The sequence below is a fragment of the Geotrypetes seraphini genome, chromosome 7, assembly GCF_902459505.1.
Source record: "Geotrypetes seraphini chromosome 7, aGeoSer1.1, whole genome shotgun sequence".
In the NCBI taxonomy this organism is placed as follows: domain Eukaryota; kingdom Metazoa; phylum Chordata; class Amphibia; order Gymnophiona; family Dermophiidae; genus Geotrypetes; species Geotrypetes seraphini.
The window spans coordinates 189,942,750-189,970,514 of NC_047090.1; the positions used below are offsets into that span (position 1 = coordinate 189,942,750).

General features: G+C 48.8%; 2 protein-coding genes across 8 annotated transcripts in view; one reads left to right on the plus strand and one right to left on the minus strand.

Annotated features, from left to right (window-relative positions):
- The window catches only part of AHSA1 (activator of HSP90 ATPase activity 1), a 73,113-nt gene extending 61,674 nt beyond the window's left edge, over positions 1-11,439 (minus strand). Inside the window, exon 1 of the mRNA XM_033952371.1 lies at positions 11,243-11,439. Within this exon, the coding sequence (XP_033808262.1) occupies positions 11,243-11,322 (80 nt within the window). The 5' untranslated portion in view covers positions 11,323-11,439. The remainder of the gene's footprint in view (positions 1-11,242) is intronic.
- A 91-nt stretch (positions 11,440-11,530) lies between these two features.
- VIPAS39 (VPS33B interacting protein, apical-basolateral polarity regulator, spe-39 homolog) overlaps positions 11,531-27,765 on the plus strand; it is a 127,699-nt gene continuing 111,464 nt past the window's right edge. The window contains exons 1-5 of one of the 7 annotated variants that reach the window (XM_033952364.1): positions 21,325-21,541; positions 22,215-22,262; positions 23,746-23,838; positions 26,539-26,641; positions 26,739-26,882. In XM_033952364.1, coding sequence (XP_033808255.1) covers positions 23,746-23,838; positions 26,539-26,641; positions 26,739-26,882 — 340 coding nt within the window. In that variant the 5' untranslated portion in view covers positions 21,325-21,541; positions 22,215-22,262. Of the gene's footprint in view, positions 11,552-20,502; positions 20,522-21,323; positions 21,542-22,214; positions 22,263-22,476; positions 22,806-23,745; positions 23,839-26,538; positions 26,642-26,738; positions 26,883-27,765 lie in introns of those variants that run through there. The other 6 variants (XM_033952368.1, XM_033952369.1, XM_033952370.1 and 3 more) reach the window with 6 other exon arrangements.

Here is a 27,765-nt window from a genome sequence, read left to right on the forward strand (position 1 = left end):
GCATGTCTTCCCCATGTTAATGCATTTTTTTACCACAGCCACTGGTTTAGTAAAGTGGTGCTTCTCATTGGCCTCACTTCTGCCCGTCGACTGAGTGAACTTCAAGCATTGGTTGCGGATCCGCCCTTTACAGTGTTTCATCATGACAAGGTGGTCCTTCGCACTCATCCCAAATTCCTCCCCAAGGTGGTCTCGGAATTTCATCTGAATCAATCCATTGTTCTTCCTGTGTTTTTCCCGAAGCCGCATTCTCATCCTGGAGAATCAGCTCTTCACACTCTGGACTGTAAGCGTGCTTTGGCTTTTTACCTGGAACGCACCAAGCCTCACAGAACTGCTCCTCAACTTTTCATCTCCTTTGATCCGAACAAGTTGGGATGTCCTATCTCTAAGCGCACCATCTCCAACTGGATGGCGGCTTGTATCTCTTTCTGCTATGCCCAGGCTGGATTACCCCTTCACAGTAAAGTCACAGCCCATAAGGTCAGAGCAATGGCAGCCTCTGTAACTTTCCTCAGATCGACATCGATTGAGATTTGTAAAGCTGCCACTTGGTCCTCGGTTCATACCTTCACCTCACACTATTGTCTGGATATCTTCTCCAGACAGGATGGACAGTTTGGCCAAACAGTGTTACAAAATTTGTTCTCCTAAGTTGCCAACTCTCCCACCATCCCATTGTGGTAAGCTTGGAGGTCACCCACTAGTGAGAATTCCTGCCTGCTTATCCTGGGATAAAGCAATGGTACTTACCGTAACAGTTGTTATCCAGGGACAGCAGGCAGCTATTCTCACGTCCCACCCACCTCCCCTGGGTTGGCTTCTCTGCTAGCTATCTGAACTGAGGAGACATGCCCGGTGCATCGGGCGGGAAGGCACTCGCGCATGCGCGGTGTGGGCAACTCGAAACTTCTAAAAGTTTCTACAAGCAAGTATGCTAAGTTGTGAGATGTCCGCATCGGGGCTCCGTTGGATGATGTCACTAATAGTGCAATTACCAATAGGTATAAGAATCCTGAGTGGGTAACAAGAACTGTTTGTAGAGACAAAAAGGGTCATATTACCCCTTCATCTATGAGAACCTGATGGAGATAGCAAAGACCCCGAGTCCACCGATGGTGGAATAGTCTATAGGTCTGTCCTGGTTCAAAGTTGGGATGATTACCTTGTATAGGCAATAAAGGTGAATAATCAGATCAAACTTTTAAGAGCTGAGAGCCATATGCAAGCCATATAAATAGCAGAGTAGATCGGCTAGGCCTGGATAAGAGAATGAAAGTGTTTCCAAAGCGTGTAAACAGGGCACTGAGGTGAAAGCACAGTTACTTACCGTAACAGGTGTTATCCAGGGACAGCAGGCAGATATTCTCTACATGTGGGCGACGTCATCCACGGAGCCCTGTCTGACAGCTTTTCAAACAAACTTGATTGAAGTGAGATACTTCAGATGAACCTTATAGATCGGTTTGAAGGGAGGTTTCATCAATTGAGACAGAACCACATTAAGATCCCAAACCACAGGGGTTGGCTTGAGTGGAGGATGGACATTGAAAAGACCCTTCATAAATCTGGAAATCACCGGATGGACTGAGAGCAGTTTCCCATCAAGAGGCTGATGAAAAGCAGCAATCGCACTGAGGTGGACTCAAATAGACGTTGTTTTGAGACCAGATCGAGACAAGTGCAGCAGATAATCCAGTACTGAAGATAAGGAGGCAGACAGTGGCTCCAAGTGATACGTAGTACACAACGAAGCAAATCTAGTCCCATTTCTGGGTGTAACATTGTCGAGTGGATTGCTTCCGAGAGGCCTCGAGACCATCCTGTACAGACTGTGAAAAACAGAAGGAAGGAATCACGTTGAGAGGAACCAAGCTGTTAAGTGTAGAGACTGCAGATTGGGATGAAGCAGAGAACCTTGATTCTGACACAGCAGAGAAGGAAACAGAGGCAGAAGCAGAAGCTCCCTGTCACTGAGTCAAAGCAGAAGGGATAACCACGGTTGTCTGGGCCACTGCGGAGCTATCAAAATCATGGTGACATGGACTGACTTGAGCCGGACAAGTCTTCAGAATGAGAGGACACGAAGGGAACGCATAGAGAAAACAGTCCGTCCAGTTCAGGAGGAAAGCATCCGCCTCGAGTCAGTGCAGGGAGTAAATCCTGGAGCAGAAATGAGGCAACTTGTGGTTGAGGGGGGGGGACGCGTACAAATCTATCTGCGGAGTCCACCACCGAGCAAACACCCGATGCAGAGTGGAGGAATGGAGCGTCCATTCGTGTGGCTGGAGAAGGCGGCTCAATTTGTCTGCCAGGCAGTTCTGCTGGCCCTAGATATAAACCACCCTGAGAAAGATGTTTTGATGTAACGCCCAATCCCACATCCTCAGAGCTTCCTGGCAAAGAGGCAGGGATCCTGTACCTCCCTGTTTGTTGACATAATACATCGCCACCTGATTGTCGGTCCGAACCAGGACCACGTAGTCGTGCAGCAGATGACGAAAAACCTTTAGGGCGTTGAAAATGGCCCGAAGCTCCAGCAGATTGATGTGACAGCGACGATTGGCGGACCAAAGACCCCAAGTCCGGAGACTGTTGAGGTGAGTCCCCCAGGCGTACGCGGAAGAGTCCATTGTCAGGACCTTCTGCGGAGGAGGTGCATGAAAAAGAAAATCTCTAGAAAGATTGGAAGAGAGCATCCACCAGCAAAGAGATCTCTTCAACGAAGGAGTCACCGCAATGTGTGGAGAGACGGGATCCCGGTCCTACCTCCACTGCGACACCAGAGTCCACTGAGAAACTCTGAGGCGAAGTCTGGCGAAAGGAGTCACGTGAACTGTGGAGGCCATGTGATCCAGCAGGATCATCATGTGCTTGGCTGAAACAGGACATTAGAGAAACCCTCTGGCAGGGGCAAATGAGGGCCGAGGCAGAAAAGAGTGGAGATGAGTCGTGTCCAGCACCGCTCCGATGAACTGAAGAGACCAAGAGGGACACAACTGGGACTTGGGGAAGTTGACTTTGAAACCCAGACGTTGAAGAAACGTAATAGTCCGTTGGGTCGCTGCAATAACCCCCAGCCTGGACGGTGCTTTGATGAGCCAGTCATCGAGGTACAGGAACACCTGAAGACCCTGCGTCCGCAGGGCCGCAGCCACCACCACAAGGCACTTTGTAAACACCCTCGGGGATGATGCGAGTCCAAAAGGGAGAACCCGATACTGGAGATGGAGATTCCCCACCTGAAATCTTAGAAACCTGCGAGAGACTGGATGAATCTGGATGCAAGTATAGGCCTCTGAGATCCAGCAAGCATAGCTAATCCCCCTCATACATCAGGGGATACAAAGTGGGAAGAGAGAGTATGCAAAACTTTTCCTTGTCCAGAAATTTGTTCAATGCTGAGATCCAGAATAGGACGAAGGTCCCTGGTCTTCTTGGGGACCAGAAAACACCGGAAGTAAAACCCAGTGCCTGTTGACACGAGGGAACGTCTTCCACCACCCGGAGGCGAAGGAGGGCCTGAGCTTCCTGAAGAAGGGGAAGCTGCGACCTGTTGGAAAGACACTCTTGGAGGCAGGTCTGGAGGCGCCGTCAGGAACTGAAGGGAGTACCCCTCCCGGATGATGGAGAGGACCCAAAGGTCTGACATGATCACTTCCCACTGATGATAAAAAAAGCTGAGACGACCTTCGATGGGCAGAGGAAATGGCTCGTGGACGAAAGGGGGCGGCATGCTCAAACCAGGATTGTCAAAAAGACGGCACTGGTTTAGCAGTCACAGGGGCCTGAGGCTTTTGAGGGGCCCTCTGCTGCTGCCACCTAGGCGGCAGCCTTAAAAACACCGGCGTGGACTTCTGAGGATAGCGCCGGGGTGGCAATTTGTACGCCTTAGGAGGAAGAGCCTTCGCCTTCGGTCTCACCAAGGAGGCAAAGGAAAGGTCATGTTCTGAGAGGCATTTGGTAGCCACCTCGATGGAGTCGAAGAGCTCGTTGCCAAAGCACGGGAGATTCGTCAGACGGTTCTGCAGATTCGGGTCCATGTCCACTATCCGCAGCCAGGTGAGGCGATACATAGCGATCGCAAAGGCTATGACCCTCGATGACAGTTCAAAGGCATCATAAGAGGCCTGGAGCATATAAAGGTGAATCTGCGACAGCATGTCCTGAAGCTGATGAAACTCCGAATGGCAGTGGGCAGCCAAATCATCCTGGAAAGATGGTATGGTTTTAATGCAGTGTTTGAGATTGGACGTGAAATTAAAATTGTAATTGAGGACCCTGTTCGCCATCATCGAGTTCTGGTACAGATGACGGCCGAACTTGTCCATAGTGCACCCCTCCCTGCCTGGGGGGACAGCAGCGTAGACCTTGGAGGGGTTAGACTTCTTTAAAGAAGATTCTGGTGGAAGAGCTGCGCCCTCTCAAACCCTTTGCACGGGACCATCCGATAGCGGGACTCCATCTTGGATGGGATGGCAGGGATGGCATAGGGAGTCTCCAAATTCCGAAAGAAAGTCTGCTTCAAGACTGGGTTCAGCGGGAGACGCAGAGATTCCCTGGGCGGATGAGGAAATTCCATCTTCTCCAAATACTCCCGGATATATCAAGATTCAGACTGGAGATCCAACTGAAGAGCCTTAACCATGTCAACAACGAACCTAGTGAAGGACACTTTGGCAGAGGAATGTCCTTCTAGAGGCGTCGAGGATCTGGATCTCGGGGCAGCAGAAAAGGAGGGAGAGGCCTCCCTCGAATACTTCACCAGCACATCCGTGTCAACAAGCATGGACGCCGAAGAAGCTCTGCTAAGGGACAGCAGAGGTGTCGAAGAAGGCTTGTGTGTAGTCTGCCTGGAAGGCGAGGATCCCGGGATCCGAGGGACGGAAACCCAGGGGGGCAAGCTCAGAGAGCCAAGGGAGGAAGAGACCCTCCCGACGTGGCTGAGAGGAGGGAGTCCTCGGCCTCAATGTGCCTCGACTTGGGGATCGGAGGAGGTATGGAAGACCGTTGAGGTCGACGCTGAAACTCCTGGTGTGCCGAAGCCTCGAGGGACCTCGAAGCACCAGAGATCCACCCCGCCGAGGAGGGAGTCCCTCGGCCGTTTGGTAGATGGCAGCTTCAAAGACGAGGCCCGTTTCGAATGGTGCTTCGAGCGGAGTCGGGCGGCCGGTGATGCCCGCCTCGAGGGAGCAGGTGAAGAATCACTTGAGGACAACCGGCGAGACCGGCGATGCTTGGCCCGGGGAGTCTCGATGGGCTGCTCAGGCTGGATTGCAGGGAGCAGGGTCGAGGCCAGGGCAAGTTGTCCCAGAACTGAGGAGATCTGCGTGGTCATAATTGCCTTAAGCATGTCCTCAAACATCGGAACTGAGACCAATGAATCTGGTCAGACAGGTGCAGCAGCATGCTCCAACGAGGGCGACCTCGAGGTAGAGTATTCCCGTAAATTGGAGGCACACTTGGGAAGAGGTCTCATAAAGGCTGGCAGTTCTGCACTCACTGCCTGGGATGCCAGAGACTCTGTGGTGGGCTTCTTGGGTAGCAAACCTGAGGGAGGAAGAGGAGACTTACCCGAGGATGAGGCCTTAGCAAGCAGAGCAGACGAGGCCCTCGAGGCTGAGGGAGACTTACTCGAGGCCAAGGCCTTCGGGACCAAGGTAGAGGCCTTGTCTGCAGGCTGTTCCATCGGGCCAAAGAGTTTGAGGATCCTGGCACATCAACAATGAAGAGCCTGCTGTTGGAGAACGGCACAATGCGGGCAAGACTCAGTAGGATGGCTGGCGCCCAGGCAGAGGATACACCAACAGTGGGGGTTGGTAATTGAAGTCACCCGCCCGCACTGTGTATACTTCTTAAACCCAGTAACAGGCCGGAACAAAGGGAAAAGCTGAAGCCGAGGCCACACGAAGCCAGGTGGCCAGACTGAAAACCGAGGTCCCCCGGTCGAAACTTAAAATAATAAAAGTTGAAAAACGATTGGAAAAGTTTGGAAAACGCACCGCCAAGCACAGCGACTTCCGATCGAGAAAAACAATAAAAGAAGCCACAGTGCAAGAAAGGCACTTAGATGCAACAGGGCTTTCTGGTAGAGAGCTGCACGGGAACGGGGATGACGGGGATCCCGCGGGTTCCCCCTTTGGGTCACGGGGATCCCGTGGGGACGCCCCCTAGGGTCGCGGGGATCCCGTGGGGACGCCTCCGAGGGTCGCGGGGATCCTGCGGGGTTGGATTGCAGCGGGGTTGGTCGAGCCGCGAGGGTAGTCTCCTTCTCCTTACCTGCCCTGTCGCAGCACACATCCGAACGGAAATCTTCCCGATGTCAGCGCTGACGTCGGAGGAAGGGAGGGCTTTGCTTAAGGAAGACTTCCGGTCGGCTGTGTGCGGCAGGGCAGGTAGGAAGAAGGCAATGGCGTACGAAAGAGGGGGGAGGGGGCGGACCGCCCCGGAGAATGTGCACAGCCGGTCAGATCCCCCGATCGACCGACAACAGGCCCGGCCGACAAATCTCCCTGCCCTATATCCGCGAATCTAAATTACCTCTTACAGCAGCTTCACTACTCCAGCTGCTGTAAGAAGGTAATTTAGATTCGCGGCTACAGGACAGGGAGATTTGTCCGACCGGGCCTGTTCTGTTGTCGGTCGGGTGCAAAAGCGCCACAAAGGTGGAGGCAGGGAGGGAGGAAAGGTGGAGTGGAGAAGAAAAGACGCTTAAGGGGGGAGAAGGCCGCTGAAAGTACTGGGGAAGACAAAGGGGTGGAAAAGAACGCTGAAAGGACATGGGGTAAACGGGAGAAAGGGGGGGGGGAAGGACCCTGAAAGCACTGGGGAAGACAAAGGGGTGGAGAATGCCACTGAAAGGACATGGGGAAGACAGAGGGGGGAGAAGGCCGCTGAAAGGACATGGGGAAGGCAGAGAGGGGAGAAGGATGCTGCCTGACAGGACATGGGAAAGATGGTGGGGGAGAAGGACACTGAAAGGAAATGGGGAAGAGGGAATGGGAAGAAGACGCTGGCAGGGAAGAAGACAGAGGTGCCAGACTATGGAGGGAGCGGAGGGAAAAAGATGGGTGCCAGACCAATTTGGGAGGGGGGAGAAAGGGAGAGGCACAGTAACAGAGCAAATGGAAGACACAGAGAGAAGAGAGGCAGTGGATGGAAGGAATTGAATGAGAACATGAAGAAAGCAGAAACCAGGCAATAAAGGTAGGAAAAAAATTATTATTATTTTTTTTTTTTGCTTAAGGATAAAGTAGTATATTAGTTGTGTTGATAAAAATTTATAAACATTAGAGGCTCTGGTAGAAACCCGTTTACAAAGTATGTATTCTTCCCAATTAATATTTCCAAATTAATAAAGTCTTTTTGCTTATTTTTAAATGGGTTTCTACCAGAGCCTTTAATTCAGTAGCATAATTAAATGAAATAACTATTTCTGTAGTTTATAGGGACAGGCGGGGACGTAGGGGATTCCTCGCGGGGACGGGTGGGGACGGAGGGGATTCCTCGCGGGGACGGGTGGGGACGGAGGGATTCCTCGCGGGGACGGGTGGGGACGGAGGGATTCCTCGCGGGGACGGGTGGGAGTCCTCACGGGGACGGGTGGGGACGGGTGGGACTTTGGCGGGGACGGGTGGGATTTCTGTCCCCGCGCAACTCTCTACTTTCTGGCTCCGCGGAAAACTAAGAACTGAGGCCACGCTGAGGAGACACACCTTCTAGCTAGAGCAGGAAGGCACACGCGCATGCGCGGTGCAGCACTAGCAAACTTCAAAGATCTTCAATCAAGTTTGCTTGAAAAGCTGTCCGCGACAGGGCTCCGTGGATGACATCACCCACATGTAGAGAATATGCTGCCTGCTTGTCCTGGGATAAAAGGATATATAGTAAAGTTGCCCCTGCCGAAGTGAAAGAAAAAGTAAACCAGTCATTAATATGACGAAGTTGGTATCCACTTCGAATAGTTGTATATTAAGGAGACCCAGTCCTCCCTTGTCCCTCAGAGAAGCAACAACTCTATGCCAGTTGAGGTCTCTTTCCATTCTATAAATATTTGTTTATGGCTCTAATTATGCTAGTATGAGTTTGGGGCATAAGTGTCAAAAGATAACATTTGAAAGAGCCATAGGGCAATAAAAGCATGTTGTACAGTGCAATCTTACCCGATAGGGAAAGAGGATAAGCCCTCCAGACCATCAACTTCTGTTCTATGAAACGTGAACAGGTGGTGATATTTAGAATTAAAATCAATTTTAATGCATCCACCACAGCTGAATGGAACAGTGTGAGAAGTAGAGAAATAAAAATTCTAATCCCACCCCCAACCCCAATGTTTCCTGTGACCTTAAGCAAGTATTTCATACACCGTTATCTCAAGTATTTAGAACATTTCTAATCTACCAATCACTATCCATCATAGATGGATTCCAAAATGCATATCATTTGGCTATATAATAGCTTGCTTGATAATTAAGACATCATAAAACAAAAAGATGGAGAAGGAATAAAATAGAAACATTATTGAATGCATCTCTCAAGAGGAAGTAGTAAAAAAGTTTGACTTAATGTGCCCAAAAATCTTACCTAGCCCTGCCACCTTTTAACCAAATGTGATACTAAGAAGAAAAATCAAAACAAAACTACAGGCATCTCAATGAGAATGTTGTGATGTCACCAAGGTATGTTGGATCCAGATCATATGTGATGACTGTACTGTTTGATGGTGGATTTTAACTTTAATAATCTCATAACAAAAATTAAATACACTTTTGAACAGAAATATCTACTTCAACCATTTTTTTTATTACCAACAAAAGCGTAAGTAGAATCCTAGCATACATTCTTAATTAACACCCCCAAACACCACGACTTGTAGACACATCACTGAAACCATCCGTCCAATGCGTGGTGGCGGTGAAAAGGGCAAACAGAATGCTAGGAATGATTAAGAAGGGGATCACAAACAGATCTGAAAAGGTTATGCCGTTATACCGGGCCATGATACACCCCACACCTGGAATACTGCATCCAACACTGGTCGCCGTACATGAAAAAGGACATAGTACTACTCGAAAAGGTCCAGAGGAGAGCAACAAAAATGGTTAAGGGACTGGAGGAGTTGCCGTACAATGAGAAGACCGAGAGGGGACATGAAGAGAATTGACTTAGTAGAGAAAGAGAGATTGTTTACCCTCTCCAAGGTGAAGAGTACGAGAGGGCACTTGCTAAAGTTAGAAGGGAAAAGATTCCGTACAAACGTAAGGAAGTTTTCTTCACTCAGAGTGGTAGAAATCTGAAATGCTCTTCCAGAGGCTGTTATAGGGGAAAGTACCCTTCAGGGATTCAAGAAAAGGTTGGATAAGTTCCTACTTGAACAGAACATACACAGGTAAGGCTAGACTTAAATAGGGCACTAGTCTTTGACACGATGGACCACTGGTCTGACCCAGCAGCGGCAATTTTTATGTTCTTATGCTAATATAAGGAAAACATGAAAGCATTTCAGGGATAGGAAGAGGGTGGTATTGGTGGGCAGGAGACAGAAATGTGACAGCGCAGTTTGGAAAGAATTTGCTTTGAGGGGAAGTTTGTTGTAATCCCTTTTTATATATGCAATGCTAATGCTAATGTCCTTATACGAGCTTAAGGTTATGGAATCTGATCACTTTCCATACTTTCAGAATTGTGGACACTGAGGACTATTAAGAAATATTTTGACATGAATCCTTTCAGTTACTGGTCCAGTTTACAGTATTGTCTTCCCTGGATTCTTGTAATATTGTTTGTCTAAGATTACTGAAAAAGATCTTAAGACTCCGACTGGTTCTGAATACTGCGGTTCGTTTAATTTTTGGTCTTAAAAACCTGGCTCTTCTCTAACATGTAATTTCTTTTTTCCCTTACTTTTCCACTCGATTTATAAACTTATGTAAACCATTTCCTACCCTTTCTCATTTTTAAGTTCTTGTAAACCGTGCCGAGCTCTACTTCCGTGGAGATGATGCGGTATATAAACTTAAGGTTCAGTTTAGTTTAAAAATATGATCACGTAAGCCCTCTTTATGCTAGACTACATTGGCTGCCGTTTGGGGCCAGAGTGTTTTTCAAGTTTAGATGCGTTTGCTACAAGTCTCTATTTTGGACTATTACCCTCTTATCTGGTGCCATATCTGAAACTGTTTAATTAAAAAAAAAACATACTAGAAATTTGGCCATGTTTATTTTCCCTACCCCAAGAGCTTGTTGTTATAAAACTTTCTTTGACAGGACTTTAGAATATCAGTGAATTCCTGGATAAGCCCGTTGATTGGTCAGAAATTATTAAAATCTTATTTATTTGATAAACAAGAATGTTAACGTAGTAACATAGTAGATGACGGCAGATAAAGACCTGAATGGTCCATCCAGTCTGCCCAACCTGATTCAATTTAAATTTTTTTTTTTTTTCTTCTTAGCTATTTCTGGGCAAGAATCCAAAGCTCCACCCGGCACTGTGCTTGGGTTCCAACTGCCGAAATCTCTGTTAAGACTTACTCCAGCCCATCTACACCCTCCCAGCCATTGAAGCCCTCCCATGCCCATCCTCCACCAAACGGCCATACACAGACACAGACCGTGCAAGTCTGCCCAGTAACTGGCCTAGTTCAATATTTAATATTATTTTCTGATTCTAAATCTTCTGTGTTCATCCCACGCTTCTTTGAACTCAGTCACAGTTTTACTCTCCACCACCTCTCTCGGGAGCGCATTCCAGGCATCCACCACCCTCTCCGTAAAGTAGAATTTCCTAACATTGCCCCTGAATCTACCACCCCTCAACCTCAAATTATGTCCTCTGGTTGATTTTTGTTAGGCTGTGTTTTTGTAACCTTTTCCTCCAATTAGGTTGTACTTAATTGAGATGTTAAGGGCTGTGTGTATGAAATTGTATTTTAACTTGTTCATGTGTCTGTATTTAACCGCCTAGAACTACTGGCAGGGGGTATACAAGAAATCAATCGTTATTATTACACCTCCATTCAATAGTGATAGTCACCCATTTGATTGGGGAACTGCTGAACTGGCCAGCCAGAGTTTTTAAGGTCGTTTCAATCACGTATTTCACGCGAGTTACGTAACCACCTTTCAGAATGCTCTTTGTTGGGCCTCCAATCGCGCGCGTGGACTCCGCGCGCGCTGCTTCTCGAACCTTGCCCTGGCGCTCTCGCGCCGCCTTCCACCATTAACGCTCCCTCCCTCTTACCAGTGCCAGTTGTTGACGTTGGTGGCGTCCGCCCGCTGCTCCACGATCCAGCGCGGGTCTCCCTGCCCCCACTTAGCCATGACGACGACGGCCCCGCGCTCGCTGACCAGACCAAGCTGCCGCTGCCCTGACAGCCGAGCGCCCCTCCTGCCGCAGCGCTGCCTTTATACTCCGGCGCAGTGGAACGTACTAGAAAGGCCTGGAAGCCGGGAGCGCGTCATTTCCCGATCCGGCCGGCCCTCGCTGCGTTTCCGGTCCAGTTGAGCAGCCATTGGAAGGGTGGCGGAATACACTTCCTCCTCACTAAATGTAAATAGTTCCTACAGTTACTTTGTTTATTAATTATAACTGTTTGTTTTTTAAAACATATCAATACACGCATAATTAAAACAATCAGTATTTTATTTTCAAATTAGTTTCTTATTGGCTCTGAGCATTAAAGAAATTAAAAAATGGAGTGGAAACAATATCATATGGCTGGACCTCAGCCTAGACAGGACTCTACTCCTGGGTTAGAGGACTGAAACCCTACCAATCACAATCTTTGACTACTTCAATGCAATACATGATCAGATAGATCCAAACAGTACAAAATGCTGCAGCTACTGTTTCCGCCCATCCCTGTGAACTTCAGAAGTAGTTATTTCATTTAATTATGCTACTGAATTAGAGACACATTTACAAATAAGCAAAGACACTTTATTCATTTGGAAATATTAATTGGGAAGAATACATACTTTGTAAATGGGTTTATCCCAGGACAAGCAGGCATGATATTCTCACATGTGGGTGACGTCATCTACGGAGCCCCAGCGCAGACAGCTTTTCAAGCAAACTTGATTGAAGTTTCAAGTTTGCTACACTGCACCACCCATGTGCATGCCTTCTTGCCCACTAGAGGGCGCATCCCCACCTCATGGTCCTCAGTTCATTCTCTTCCGCAGAGCCAGAAGCCCTGTGGTAATTGTGCTCTTCGTGTTTAGCCTTTTGACACCGCGGCTGAGGGGTTTTTTCTCGGTCGCTGTGCTTATTTTGGTTTTTTCTTTTATTCTGTATCGAGTTCCGTCGGAAAAAAAAAAAAACACTCTTTTATTTTCTTCCGTCGGCTCCGGGGGCTCCCGGTAGCCGCGGCCGCGGGACCTCGTTAGTTCCCGGACGGTTTTCGTGTCCATGTCCCGTCCCTTGACGGGTTTTAAAAAGTGCACCCGGTGCGATCGCCTCCTTTCAATTACCGATCCTCACCAGTGGTGCTTGCTTTGTCTGGGCCCTGAGCACCCGATGGATTCTTGTACTCGGTGCTCCACTTTTCAAAACAGGGCCCTTCGCCGCCGTCGCGCTCGGATGGCGGAGCTCTTTGCGGTGGACATCGGGGCGGGGAAGGCCTCGACGTCGGCCTCGGCTTCAGCCCCGGCCTTGACCTCGGCCTCATCTCCCTCGACCTCGCCCCGACAGCCCGCTTCGTCGAAGCCGGTCTCTTCGACCCTGAAATCGACGAAGGGTAAGTCCCCACTTCCTTCTTCTCTTCCAGCCTCGCAGAAGCCATCCTCTGGTTCATCGAAGGGGGCGGGTGGGTCGTCCTCGGCCCCGCCCCGAGCGTCGAAGTCGGGTGCCCCGCGGGAATACTCGAGACCGAGGTCGCCCTCGAGGGAGCACCCGCCGGCCCAGGATCTACCTGCCATGATGGCGGTACCGGCCTTTCAGGACTTACTCCGTGCGCTTATTACCTCGGAGTTGTCCAGTGCCCTCGCGCACCTCCAGCCGCCTTCGGTGGCCCCGGCGTCGGCGGCCTCGGTCTCGGTACCCTCGACTTCAGCCCCCGGGACGGCTTCGGCCTCGACCCCGGCCTTGCCCTCGACTTCGGCTGACCAGCCTGAGCGGAGCGTGCGGCCTCGGGACAAGGGGCGGAGTGTTCGGAGGATCTCTTCCTCTTCGACCTCGTCGAGATCCTCCCGGGACTCCTCGCCCTCGGGTCGGCTTTGGGCGAAGCGTCGGTCGAGGAAGCCCAAACGTCAACGGGTTTCTCCTCGACGACGCGGTCGCTCCTCGACGACCGGGGCCGAGACCCTTCGGGTCTCCGAGCTTCGCCTCGATAATCCGAGGCTTCTCCGTTCCTCCGAGGTTGAGTACTCGAGGGACTCTTCGCCGAGACGGAGGGGGCGTGCCTCGATCCCTCATACCCCGGGGACTTCCCGCAGGGGTTCCTCGGGGCGTGGCCGGTCCCCGACCCCGTCGAGGTCGCTTGGTGCGGCCTCTTGGGGTTCGGGTTCGGGCACGGGGAGGGAGCCTCGTTATTCCCGTGAGGCTTCCCCTTCCTTCTTGGCGACGAAAGCTTCTCGTTCTCCCTCGCCTCCTTCGAAGCCCTCTTCCTTTTCCAGATTTGTCCTTGATATGGGAAGAGCCTTGGACCTTGATCTGGCGTCAGGGTCTCAATATTCGAAGGAATTTTTGGAGGAGCAGGATTTGCCCTCTCCTCCCAGAGAGACCCCCCGGCTGCCTCTTAACAAGGTTCTACACCAGACCTTCCTGAGGAACTTGGACTCCCCTCTTACAGTCACAGCTGTTCCATCTAAGATGGAGTCGAAGTACCGCACAGTCCCCTGCAAGGGCTTCGATAAAGCGCAGTTGTCTCACCAGTCGTTGCTGGTGGAATCGGCGTTGAAGAAGTCCCAGCCTTCTCGGGTCTCGGCTGCGACCCCCCCCGGGCGGGAGGGGCAGACCCTGGACAAGTTTGGTCGTCGCCTCTATTCTAACTCCTTGATGGCGGCCAGGGTCCTTAATTATGCATTCACCTTCTCCTCCTATTTGAGGCAGATGGTCAAGGCGTTGCCCAGGTATTATGGAGTCATGCCTGATTCCCATAAGGAGGATTTTGGCGCCTTTAGGGCCAATCTATCCCAGCTGCGCCTCTACCTCTTTCACGCAGTCTACGATGCCTTTGAGTTGGCCTCTCGCGTATCCGCCTTTGCGGTCACGATGCGCCGTCTCGCGTGGCTTCGTGCGTTGGATATGGACCCGAACTTACAGGAACGTCTGGCCAACCTTCCCTGTGTTGGCTCCGAGTTGTTCAATGAGTCCTTGGAGGCGGCGACCAAACGCTTGTCTGAACATGAGCGCTCTATCGCCTCATTGGTCCGTCCTAAACCCCGGGCCCCGCCACAGAAGCCGTTTAGACCTCCTCCGCGGCGGTACCCACAGAAGTCGACGCCGGCCTTCTCCAGGCCTCCGCCCCGGCGTCCCCAGCAGCAGGGCAGAGCGTCCCAACCAAAGCCTCAGGCGCAGGGAGCGTCTAAACCCGCTCCGTCTTTTTGACGTGATGCGCGGTTGGGGGCGGGCCCCCTCCGCACTGTCAAAGGACCCCCTTCCTATCGGGGGCCGTTTGCAGGCCTTTCTTCCAGCCTGGGCCGAGATCACGTCAGACGCTTGGGTGCTCCGGATCATCTCCGAGGGGTACTCGCTAAACTTCTTAGCCAGGCCGCCGGAACATCCGCCGGGGGCTTCCCTTGGCTGTCGAGACCAGCTTCCTCTTCTCCTGTCGGAAGCCAGGTCCTTGTTGAGCCTTCGGGCGGTGGAGCCCGTGCCCCTGAACCAAAGGGGACGGGGGTTTTACTCCCGTTACTTTTTGGTCCCCATTCTGGACCTCCGGAGGCTCAACAAGTTCCTTGTCCGGGAGAAGTTCCGTATGTTGTCCCTTCCGATCCTGTACCCTCTGTTAGAATCGGGGGACTGGATGTGCTCCCTGGACCTGAAGGAAGCATATACGCATGTTCCGGTGCATCCCGCCTTCCGCAAGTTCTTACGGTTCCAGGTGGGGGATTTGCACCTCCAGTATCGCGTTCTCCCCTTCGGGCTGGCCTCGTCCCCTCGGGTCTTCACGAAGTGTATGGTGGTGGTCGCGGCTGCCCTGAGATCTCAGGGGCTACAGGTCTTCCCCTACCTGGACGATTGGCTGATCAAGGCTTCATCCAGGGAGGGGGTTACCTCAGCGACCCGACAGACTATCATCTTCCTTCAACGTCTGGGGTTCGAGGTAAATTTTCCCAAATCACAGCTGTGCCCGGCTCAATCCCTTCAGTTTATCGGGGCCGTGCTGGACACGGTTCGCCTTCGTGCGTTCCTTCCCTCGTCGAGACTGGAGGCTCTGCTTCGCCTGGCCCGCCAGATTCTGCGGCAGCGCTCCGTTTCTGCGCACAGGCTGATGATTCTACTCGGCCACATGGCTTCGACAGTTCATGTCACGCCGTTTGCCAGATTGCATCTGAGAATTCCTCAGTGGACCTTGGCCTCCCAGTGGCGTCAGGATCGAGACCCGCTCTCTCTCCCTGTAGCGGTCACTCCTTCTTTGAGACGATCGCTCCGTTGGTGGACCAACTCTTCCAATCTTTCAGGGGGTTTGCTCTTTCTCTTCCCTCCACATCACAGGGTCCTGACCACGGACTCTTCGGAGTACACGTGGGGGGCTCACCTCGACGGTCTGCGGACTCAAGCGCTATGGTCGGCGGAGGACCGTCTGTGTCACATCAATGTGTTGGAGCTTCGTGCCATCTTTCTGGCAGCTCGGGCGTTCGGTCATCTGCTGCGCAATCAGGTGGTCCTGGTGCGGACGGAAAACCAAGTGGCAATGTATTATGTAAACAAGCAAGGGGGAACGGGCTCCTGGTCCCTATGCCAGGAGGCCTTGCGCCTTTGGGAATGGGCGACTTCCCAGAACATCTTCCTGCGGGCGGTTTACATTCAGGGAGTGAAGAATTGTCTGGCCGACAAACTCAGTCGTCTTCTCCAGCCGCACGAGTGGTCACTAAACTCCCGAGTTCTGCGCGAGGTCTTCGACCGCTGGGGAACGCCTCAGGTGGATCTGTTTGCCTCCCCGGAGACTCACAAACTGCCCCTCTACTGTTCACGAATTTACTCCCAGGACCGTTTCGAGGCAGACGCCTTCCTTCTCGACTGGGAAGGGAGATTCCTTTATGCGTTTCCTCCTTTTCCTCTGATCTTGAGGACGTTGGTTCACCTCAAGTCATACGGCGCCACTATGATTCTCATTGCGCCTCGGTGGCCTCGTCAACACTGGTTTTCCCTGCTTCTTCAACTCAGTACCAGGGAGCCTCTACTTCTGCCGGTGTTTCCCTCTCTGCTGTCTCAGAGTCGGGGTTCGCTGTTGCATCCCAATCTTCAGTCATTACATCTGACGGCTTGGTTCCTTTCCCCCTGACTTCGGCGGTCAGGGAGGTGGTGGAAGCCTCGCGCAAGGCCTCGACTCGGCTTTGTTATTCTCAAAAGTGGACCAGATTTTCATCCTGGTGTACCTCGCACCATCTGGATCCAAGTTTGGTTCCGGTGTCCTCGGTTCTGGAATATTTGTTGCATTTGTCCGAGTCTGGGCTGAAGACAACTTCCATCCGGGTACATCTTAGTGCTATTGCTGCTTTCCATCGGCATCTAGAGGGACGTTCTCTCTCTCTACATCCTCTAGTGGTTCGTTTCATGAGGGGTTTAGTTAATATTAATCCTCCTGTGAAACCTCCTCCTGTAGTTTGAGATCTTAATGTGGTCTTGGCTCAACTGATGAAACCTCCTTTTGAGCCTATTGACAAGTCTCTTCTTAAGTTTCTCACTTGGAAGGTGGTCTTTTTCCTTGCACTCACGTCTGCTCGTCGGATTAGTGAGCTACAGGCTTTGGTTGCGGACCCGCCCTTTACTGTATTCCATCATGACAAGGTGGTTCTTCGCACCCATCCTAAATTCCTACCTAAGGTTGTGTCTGATTTCCACCTCAATCAGTCTATTGTTCTTCCGGTGTTCTTCCCGAAGCCCCACTCTCATCCTGGTGAGGCGGCGCTTCACACGCTGGACTGTAAGAGGGCGTTGGCTTTTTATCTCCAACGTACCAAGTCTCATCAGAAGGTTCCTCAATTATTTTTGTCCTTTGATCCTAATCGGCTGGGACATCCTATTTCCAAGCGCACCTTGTCCAACTGGCTAGCTGCTTGTATTTCTTTTTGCTACGCTCAGGCTTGTCTCACGCTCCATGGTCGAGTCACGGGGCATAAGGTCAGGGCTATGGCAGCTTCTGTTGCTTTCCTCCGGTCTACTCCGGTGGAGGATATCTGCAAGGCTGCCACTTGGTCTTCGGTTCATACTTTCACCTCCCACTACTGTCTGGATTCGTTGTCCAGAAGTGACGGCCGGTTTGGCCAGTCGGTTTTACGTAACCTGTTTTCCTAAATTGCCATCCTCCCACCTGCCCTTTTTTGGTTGGCTTGGAGGTCACCCACATGTGAGAATATCATGCCTGCTTGTCCTGGGATAAAGCACAGTTACTTACCGTAACAGGTGTTATCCAGGGACAGCAGGCATATATTCTCACAACCCGCCCTCCTCCCCGGGGATGGCTTCTTTGCTGGTTATGGAACTGAGGACCACGAGGTGGGGATGCGCCCTCTAGTGGGCAAGAAGGCATGCACATGTGTGGTGCAGTGTAGCAAACTTGAAACTTCAATCAAGTTTGCTTGAAAAGCTGTCCGCGCTGGGGCTCCGTAGATGACGTCACCCACATGTGAGAATATATGCCTGCTGTCCCTGGATAACACCTGTTACGGTAAGTAACTGTGCTTTCTGCCACAGCCTCTAATGTAAATAGAAATACTCAGCTGTCAGCTGAAGACTTCCTGTGCAGGTGGCCGGGGGTCCCTTTTGCCAAGCTTGGCAGGCAGCAGTAGCGTCCCTGAGTCACAGATGCTGGCACACTCAGTGCCTCATGGATGCTGCCAGCGACTGCTGCATATGGTTGGAGGGGAGTTCTGGCCATCTCTAGAGGAGGTCCTCTGCTGGCGGTGCTTAGGGATCCCCACCAGCCACAGCAAGGGTCAGTGGACTGCTGGTTATGATGAACCACTGGTCTGACCCAGCAGCAGCAATTCCTATGTTCTATGCTTTTCTGCAATCTTGGGTTATCTCTGTAACATTGGGGAAAATCCATATTTTTTGACCCATGAATAAATTTTGAAAATGAAAAAAACTTTTCATAATTGAGTTTAAGTCCTGTTCAAAGACTAATTATTTTACCAAAGTACCTCAAAATTCAATCTCCTCCTGGGAATTCTCCAATATATCTGTTAGGTTGTTGAAATCAATTTGCTGTGCTATTTCTTGTTGATTTTCAGGTATATTTACTTTTCTTTTATGTAAGTAGTAAATTCTGTTTATAGGAGGCATCATTTCAGGGGAAAATTTCAGATTTTCCATTAAATATTTTTTAAACAAATCTAAAGGAGTAGATAAAGCTGACTTGGGGAAATTTATTATTTGTAAATTGAGCCTCCAATTTAAATTCTCCAGCTGTTCAATTTTTCTTTGTAAAAAGACTCTATCCTTAACAACAGTAGCAGAAATATTTTGTAAAGAGGAAAATTCTTTACTCATTTGAGCAAGTTTAGAGTCTGTTTCAATTTTAATATTTTGAACTGAATCAGATAATTTGTCCAGTTTACTCACTACTTTAGAGATATTGCTGGCAGATTTAGTTGCTGCAGCTTCTAATTTCAGAAGCAGTCTCCAGATGTTAGCCAAAGTCATCAGCGAGAAGTCGGTTCTCTCCGCTCTTCTACTCAATGTCATCTCAGCTTCATGGATAACGTGGGATCCTCCTTCAGTTTGTGACGGGCTCGTTAGGTCCTCAGCATTCTCACCAATCATGTCCTCCTGAGCAGGATTGGGCGGTAAATGGGCTTCTGGGGGGACAACAATGTTTCAAGCCCTAAGGCTCTGATGGCTCCCTCCACCGGCGCAACCGCAGGGATTCCCCTTCTCACTACTGCCGGTGAGCTTGTTAAGAACCGGTCCATCAAAACTTGCCAGGGTGTAGGAGGATCCACTCGAACAACCCCCTTGCGTTTGCTGTGAGGCATCTTTCAATTCCCCATAAGGAGAAAATGTAAATTTCACGGTCAGTAAAAAACATGACCAAAAGGTATTGCAAGGTAAAACGGAGCTCCAGCTCTTAGCTGCTATCACGCTGCTGCCATCTTGTGTCCCCCAGCTGTTTGGTTTCCACAGTTATGTTTTTGGGCCTGTTATTTTTAACATTTTTATAAATGATATTGCTGAAGGGCTGTTGGGTAAGTATTGCCTCTTTGCGGATGATACCAAAATATGCAACAGAGTAGACACCCAGGATGATGTGAATAACGAAGCAAGACGTGCGAAAGCTTGAAAAATGGTCTGAAATTTGGCAGCTAAAATTTAATGCTATGAAATACAAGGTCATGCATTTAGGCTGCAAAAACCTGCGGGAACAGTACAGTTTAGGGCAGTGGTTCCCAACCCTGTCCTGGAGGACCACCAGGCCAATCGGGTTTTCGGGCTAGCCCTAATGAATATGCATGAGAGAGATTTGCATACAATGGAAGTGACAGGCATGCAAATCTGCTTCATGCATATTCATTAGGGCTATACCGAAAACCCGATTGGCCTGGTGGTCCTCCAGGACAGGGTTGGGAACCACTGGTTTAGGGGGTGAAGAACTCCCTCTCTCTACCCCTCCCTACCATCCACGTGTGGCATCTCCTCCCTCTTTCTTCTCTTCTATTCCCATCTATCCATAAATAGCATTTCTTCCATCTCTCTTCCCTTCCCCATCCCTGTGCACCATGTCCTTCTCTCTCCCCTTTTCCATCCATCCATATGTACCATCTCCTCCTTCTCTTTTCCTCTCCTATGGCCTACCAACTGTCTTCCCCATTTCCTCCTCCTCTGGATCTTTTTCCTCACCTTCTCAGTCTGGCATTTCTCTCCCCTACTTCCTTTCTCTCCGCCCCCCTTTGTGGTCTGGCTGCATCTCTGTCTTTCCATTCCCCACCCCCTGCCTTAATCTGGAATCCCTCCCTTCTCCTTCCTTTCCCTGGTCTGACCTCTCTCTTTTCTCCCCCCCCCCTTTTCCCCATCTCTCTCCTTCCCTTCCCCCCTCCTGTGGTCTGGCATCTTTATCTGCGCCCTCTATTACCTTCCCTGGAGGTCTGCTATATTTCCTTCTCTTTAATCCCTATTCATGCAATCCAGCATCTCTCTTATCTTCCCTGTGCTGTCCCTGGTGGTTGCTCATCTAGTGTTGCTGTAAGTTGTCCAGCTGTCGGCAGTGTAGCTGAAGTAAAAACACTGCCTTTCTGCTACTGTTTCCGCCTATGTGGAGGACAGGAAGAAGTAGCAGAGGAGCTTCTGGGTCGCTGCACAGCATGTTTAGTTTAGTCATGCTGCCAACTGCCTGAAGAGTTACAGCAGTGCTGGGTGAGCACACCCCAGATTCCAGCGGGGGTAGGGGTGAGATGGGAAGAGAGGACTTTGGATAGGTACAGAAGCTGCTGTAGGGTTATTACAGTGTTTCTCAACTCTGTCCTAGGGGACCCCCCAGCCAGTCGGGTTGTCAATGAATATGCATGAGAGATTTGTATATAATGGAGGAGACAGGCACGCAAATATGTCTTATGCATATTCATTAGGGATATCTTGACAATCCGACTGGCTGGGGGTCCCCTAGGACAGGGTTGAGAACGACAGTTATTAGACGTCATTTTCTCAGACATAAGTAATAAAATTTTAAAAAGCTGCCTGGACTCCTGACACAGTCCTCAAACAGAGAACATGTCAGGGGAAATTGAGACATCTGGTAACCCTAATCTGGATTTGTCCTCTTTTGAGCGGGCTGTCCAGGCATCTAGATCAGTGGTTCCCAACCCTATCCTGGAGGACCACCAGCCAGTCAGGTTTTCGGGATAGCCCTAATGAATATGCATGGAGCAGATCTGCATGCCTATCACCTGCATTATATGCAAATCTCTCTCATGCATATCCATTAGGGCTATCCCGAAAACCCGACAGGACAGGGTTGGGAACCACTGATCTAGACGGTTTCTCAAAACCCAGCACTTGTGTCTATGCTTTGGAAACCTGAAGAGGCCACGCGTTCTCTCTGACTAAACATGGAAGTCCAGGGCCCTGTGTATTAGGGTAGAGAGAGGCGTGGCGTTTACAGCTCCAAGGGCGGGGCAGGTGGGCTCGCGACGCTCTCTCTACTAGACATGCGCAGAGGCCGCGTCCAACTGAGGCTCGGAGCGCGAGCGCGCCTCAGGCTTTCCCGTCCTGCAGGCGCTGCGCGAGGTCGAAGCCCAGCCGTCAGCCCTTCCGTGCAGTGCCGCGTCGGGCCCGGAAGAGAGCGGCCGCGAGGCCGGAAACAGGAAGTTGCCACCGAGGGGAAGTTCCGGGCTCGCGGCCGCTGCCGTCGCCGCGCTCTCCGAGGCCAGTGGGAAGGTGAAGGAGAGGGGGCGGGGCGCTGAGTGTGTAAGGCCAAGGGGGTGTTTTGTTTGGAGGGGCCCAAAAGCTCCACCACCCACCTGAGGTAGAATGAAGGGTTCCCGGGCGGCTGCCTGAAGATTTCAAAGTGCAGTGCCCGGGAAACGTCCACCAAACTTTGGGGCCTCCCCCCATTCCGATGCCATGATATAGATACACTTCCCCCTCCCCATTTCGACACTCGCGATTTCACATATTCACAATTTTTGGGGGGGAGGGAGGGGTCCCCTCACCGTAGTTTAGCACATTCCCGCCTCTCTCCAGCCTTCCTCCTTACCTGGTGGTCTAGCGGGCTTTCGTGGCAGGAGCGATCTTCCTACGCTGCTGCCCCGTGTAGATCGCCAATAGGAAATGGCTGCCGTGAGCTCGAGAGACTACGGGAACTCACGGCAGTCATTTCCTATTGGCGATCTGCACGGGGCAGGAGCGTAGGGAGGTCGCTTCTGCCCCGAAAGCCTGCTAGACCACCAAGGGAGGCGGGGGTGGGTCAGTGGAGATGATGCGGTATATAAACTTAAGGTTTAGTTTAGAACCGGACGAGAAGTTATTCGCGGTCCGGCTCTGCCCCTATCCCCCGCGAATACCGAGGGAGAAGTGTACTTATTTTATACCTCATTTTGTTCTGTTGCAGTTTTCGGAAATCAATTGAGGCCACTTTGTTCAATAAGTTTATTACATAGTGAGTTTTATTATTGAAATTCAATTTTACAAATACTTGTATTTTTTATTGTATTTTGCTGATTGTCCAGCTCTTTTTAGTGTAAACCACCTAGAACTTTTTGGTTATGGCTGTATCCTATATAATAAAACCTTACCGGCGCAAGCGCTTTTAAAACGGCGTGATCCCTGCCGCTGTGGTGTGTGATCCATGGCCATGTTCCATTTTAGAACCCAGCGGCAGGGAACACTCTGGCCACTCCCCTCCTCCCGCCCTCACTCACCAACTGCTGCTGCGAGGAAGCGTAGGCAAGCTCTCTCCCTGCCGAGATGAGCCAGACCCCTGAGACACGAGCGCCTGCAGGAGGAGGCCCCCGCCACCGCCCACCAACACCTTCCCAGTCTCCTGAGCCGTGTCCTCGCCACCCCGATTGCCAACCGCGATGGCCGCCGCTGCATTCAAGGAGAAACTTGCTACACGCGCTCCGGCTTCCGACGTCATCAGGCTTCTGGCGCATGCAGGCATGTCAACAGTGGTGGCGAGGGAGGGTGTCGTGCAACGCAGGTAGGGATTGGAAAGGGTAAGGGAGCCGGCAAAAAACAAACATGCTGCTGCACAGACAAATGGGGTGGAAATGAAGGGGGAGGGAATGCTGCTGCAGCACAGGGAAGTGGGGTGGGGTGGAGGGAGTGAAATGCTGCTGCTACACAGAGAAATGGAAGGGGAGGGAATGTAGGAATGCTGCTGTTGCACAGGAAAGTGGGGGGAGGAGGGAAAAGCTGCTGCTGCACAGGGAAGTTGGGGTGGGGGAGAGAGAAAGGGGGCCAGGGTACAAACTTGCTTTGCTTTAGGGGGAGGGGTGTGCAAGGGGGCAGGGAGCAATCTTGGTTTGCTTTGGGGGGGAGACAGAATGGGGCCATGGAGAAAGGCAGGCAGGTAGGGGGCCACAGAGAGATAGAAAGACAGGCAGGCAGCACACCAGAACGAAAGACAGCAGGAAGGTAGAGAGACAGACAGACAAAGGGGGCCAGGGAGAGAGACAGACAGCGGGAGGAAGAGAGAAAGGCAGAAAGAGACAGGGGCAGGGAGACAGAAAGAAAGACAAACAGACATATATTCTAGCACCCGTTAATGTAACGGGCTTAAACACTAGTAAAAGAATAAAGTTATTATGATTACATGTTAAATGTACAGCGCTGCTGTAGAAATTATAAGTAGGAGTAGTACCTGGAGCAATGTAGGGTTAAGTGACTTGCCTAGTGTCCAAGGAGCTGAGGTGGGAATTGAACCCACTTCCCCAAGTTGTCTGGCCACAGCACTAACCATTACCATTCTATTGTATATTTATAACGCTAATCTGGATAAAAGAGCATGGAATTAAGTTGGTTGAAAGTACCATCACTTGATAGAGGGGGCAGTATCTAGAAGCAAGATACAGAGCCATTTGGATCATTTGTGTATATTTTTTAAGTTCATCAGCAAATATTTCTTGTGTATTGTGTAGATGAGTCGAATTAAATTTGATGAGGAGGAGTACTGGAACAGTTCCAAGTTCCAAGCATTCACCTTTGATGATGAGGATGATGACCTTTTCCAGGTAAGATAGGGAGGGTCTAGGGTCAGAGGGAACTGGTAAAGGGAGCTGAAGAAGGATTTGGATGAATACATTTTAGGAAGATCTCCAAAAGGGTCTAATGTGAGGACTTGTTCATAGGCTTATGAAAGAGACTGGGTTGCAGTCTATGGAGTATGCTATAGAAAGACTTGAAGGGTGCCATGCACAATTGTCCTCTAGCCATAACCTACAAAGCCTGATATGTGAGTAAGCATTAATTGAAGCTTAAGAACCATAAGAAAATGAATTAGCTTTTGTAATTTCATTCCACTGTTCAAAACATGACCTGATATATAACATTTAGTATCAGGACTTTATTTTATTAAAAAAAAAAAAAAATTTATAGCCTGCACTATCCAACCTTTCTAGGTAGGTTATAAAATTTAAATACACGTAATTTCAGGTAACAAACACATTTTCAATGTAAACAAACAATCAACATAAAATAAACTAAAAAACAAATAAAAGTAAGCGTAAAATATATCAGCAACTAGCATAAAATAAACACAGCAGTAAAAGACCTGGCTAGATTCAGTAGAATCCAGACTCCAATCTGCTGTGAAAAAATAAAACTTCAAACATTTTCCAATAGATAATCTGTCTAATCTCATTTGGAAGTAAATTCTTCAAGATTGCATCACTTTTATATAGAAAACTGAAGCTCAATAGGTGGATAGTCCAACAGTCTTAAGGCCAGCTGCGATTATTTTGTAAATCCTTGAAATCTTTGTTGTTCTCGCAATTTTTAAATGATTTAACTACAGCCTCAACAAAATTATAATATAGTTATTTTTCTTATGCTCTCTTACTATGTACTCTAGTTTTTTAATTATAGCTCTTCTTTCTCCTATATTTTTTTTGCTATGTACTCTAGTCTTAATCGTATGTGAACCGAGTCGAGCTCCACTGGGAGATGACCCGGTATATAAGCCGAAGATTAGATTAGATTAAGACAAGACTTCCAAGAATAATTTATCGTAATGTGTGTAAGGGTGAGAGATCCTCAAACGGGAAGCCAAGCTAACAGGAAATTAATTATTCAATGCTTTCTGGATTAAGGTAAGAACTTTAAATTTCACATGCCATATGATTGGAAACCAATGAAGCTCTTTATGGGAGAGATACGTAACCATTTTGGTAATCCATTTAACATTCTGGCTGTAGCATTTTGAGCTACCTGAAGGGCCCTAAACATATAGGGCGCCTTTTATCAAGCAGTGGTAGAGCCTTTTACTGTGGGCCAGCGAGGTAAATGCTCCGATGCTTATAGGAATTGAATGAGCATAAGAGCATTTACTTCGCCAGAACACGGCAAAATATAATATAACTTTGTTCTTCTGACGACTTCGAGGCGGTTCACACTGAAGAGAGCTGGACAGTCAGCGAATTAGCAAATAGTGAAAGTACAACATGTTACTCAGAAAATAGACAGAATAAAATTATTAAATTTAGTGTGAATTAAAAGGCTCTACCGCTGCTTGATAAAAGGAGCCTATAATTTGGCAGACCTAAATATGAAGAATTAACAATAGTCATAGGAATAATACCTTGAACAACAGTCCTGAAGTTGGAATAAGTCAAGCAATCTTTCAATCTTTTCAACAGTCTGAGTTAAAAAAAATATTTCTGGATCACATTTCTAATCTGAAGTTTCAAAGACAATGAGGAATCAATAATAACGTCTAAATAATGCAGTTCTGTAACAACTGGAATTTTAATATCATCCACAATTAGCTCAGGAGAAACTAATGTTTCTGAAGAACTATCGGAGAACCACAAAATCTCTTGATTTTGTCAAAATCAATTTAAATCTATTAGCCCTCATCCATACCTGGATCAGTTTTGAACACATCCCAGATGTTACAATGCATCTACCACTGAGGTCAGCAAAGATTTTAAACTGAAGGTCTAAGTAAGGTAATTGACAGATAGGAACCAAGTAAAGATTAACCCTCCCTTTTACAAAGCCATATAGTAAAGGCACTGAAGCCCATTAATTCCCAGTGGGCTTTGGTGAGATTACTGCAGGCCACTGTGGTAATTGACTTTATAAAAAAGAGCCTTAAAGAATTGCAGAAAGAGCTGAACTTTGTAGGATCCCAATACCCAATAATTTCCAATCTGAATGATCTTGCTTTTGTTGCTCTTTAAATGATCACTGATCTAAAAAAGAAGTAAATCACATCATCAGCTTACCAGATAAACCAAATGACTTTAACCAATTTAACAGCATACAGTGATGTATAGTGTCAAAAAGCACTTGGGATCTCTTAGATAGAGGAAGCAATCATGGTTACTGCGAATGGGCTGACTGGATGGGCCCTTTTATCTACCATCATGTTTCTATGTAAATGTTCATCATTTGGTAAAGCGACATCCTTAAAATGCAAAACAATATCGACCTTTTTGCAAAATGCTCATGAGATAAAAGAGCTAGATCTTTTGTCAGGTTTGCTTGTAAACTTCCATAGGGATATTGGAAGGCTGGTAGGGAATGCCTGGTGGTGAATGAGGTGTGCAGAGTTGACTGCTTTTTGAAAGCATTGAGAGCCCTAAATCAAAAAGGTACTGGGGACTTTGGGCTGCTTATGTTGAGGGGACATTGGGAGTCTTGGACTATGCTGGTGGCACATGTTGTTTGTGTGACTGACTGCTTTTTCTTTTTTTTCACTGTGTCCACAGCTGAAGGAATCAAAGCGTGCGGTGAATAGCTTGCGTGAGATTGTTGACAACGATGAGGATGATGAATTGGAGAAGTACAGCTGGAGCGGGGAGCCTGTGGGAAGTGAGTTCCCTAAGGGTTGCAAATACTTCTGGGTACGGTGCACTTAACGTCTTAGGTAAGGGGATGTGTAGTAATTGCCTACTCTTTGTTTTCACAGGTATTTCATGGTCCATTAAAGAGAGCTCTTCTAGCAGCCGAGCAGCAGGAGAGGTGCGCAACCAGGGCCAGCAGAGATGCCAAAGTAATGCGGGTCCGTTGTCCAAGCAGGGATCGTCCTACTCCCTCAGCAGCTTATTCAAAGGTGAAGGGCAGGGGAGGTTTCACAAGTACTACACTGAGTATCAGTTACAAAATGCCAGCAAAGAGGATCATGGAGATGACAGGGTTATTTATTTATTTATTGTATTTATATCCTGCAAAATCCAATGTTCTTAGTAGGTACAAAAAACACACACAATAAAGCCAGCAAAAAACAAAAGATCACAAATACTCCCAAAACATGTAAAACCCAAATTTTATGTGAAAGGCACAAACTTAATTCAAGTTATCAGAATTGCCAATATAATCATGATATTGTAATAGTTTTAAGAGGCAACACCCAGACAAAAAAAAAAAAGGAGAATCACCCCCACAAGTCAGTAGTACACAAATAAACAGTGGAGAAGTCCAACAATCAATGCTCTTTATTAACTCAATGAATTAATGACTTGACATGCACATACTTTGGCCAACCAGACCTGCCTCAGGAGTTAATCAATAATTAACACACATCAAATTAAACATATATGCGAAAACATGAAAGCAAATATGTATACTTTAATACTCGTATAAAAAAAGTATAAATCATAATGTGTAATTTTTGGGTAGGGTGGGGGGAGGGGTATTGATCTGTTTGTATCTTGCGAGAATATTAAGTGATGTTTAAAGTGTAAAATGTTTTTATCCTTTATTGCACTTAAATAAAGATTAAAAAAAAAAGAAGTCCAAACAATTTTTTGAAAAGCTTGTATTTAAAGGTGTATAAGAAAGGTGACAATGTGTACCGTTTTTTGCCTGGGCGTGATCACTTTTGTGCATGTATGCCAGCCACATTCCTCCTTGCCTTCAGTTTAAAAGCGTGCGTAACATTTTGAATGTAATTTGCTGTGAGCGTTGGGGTTTGCACAGGAGCTTTGAGCATAGGG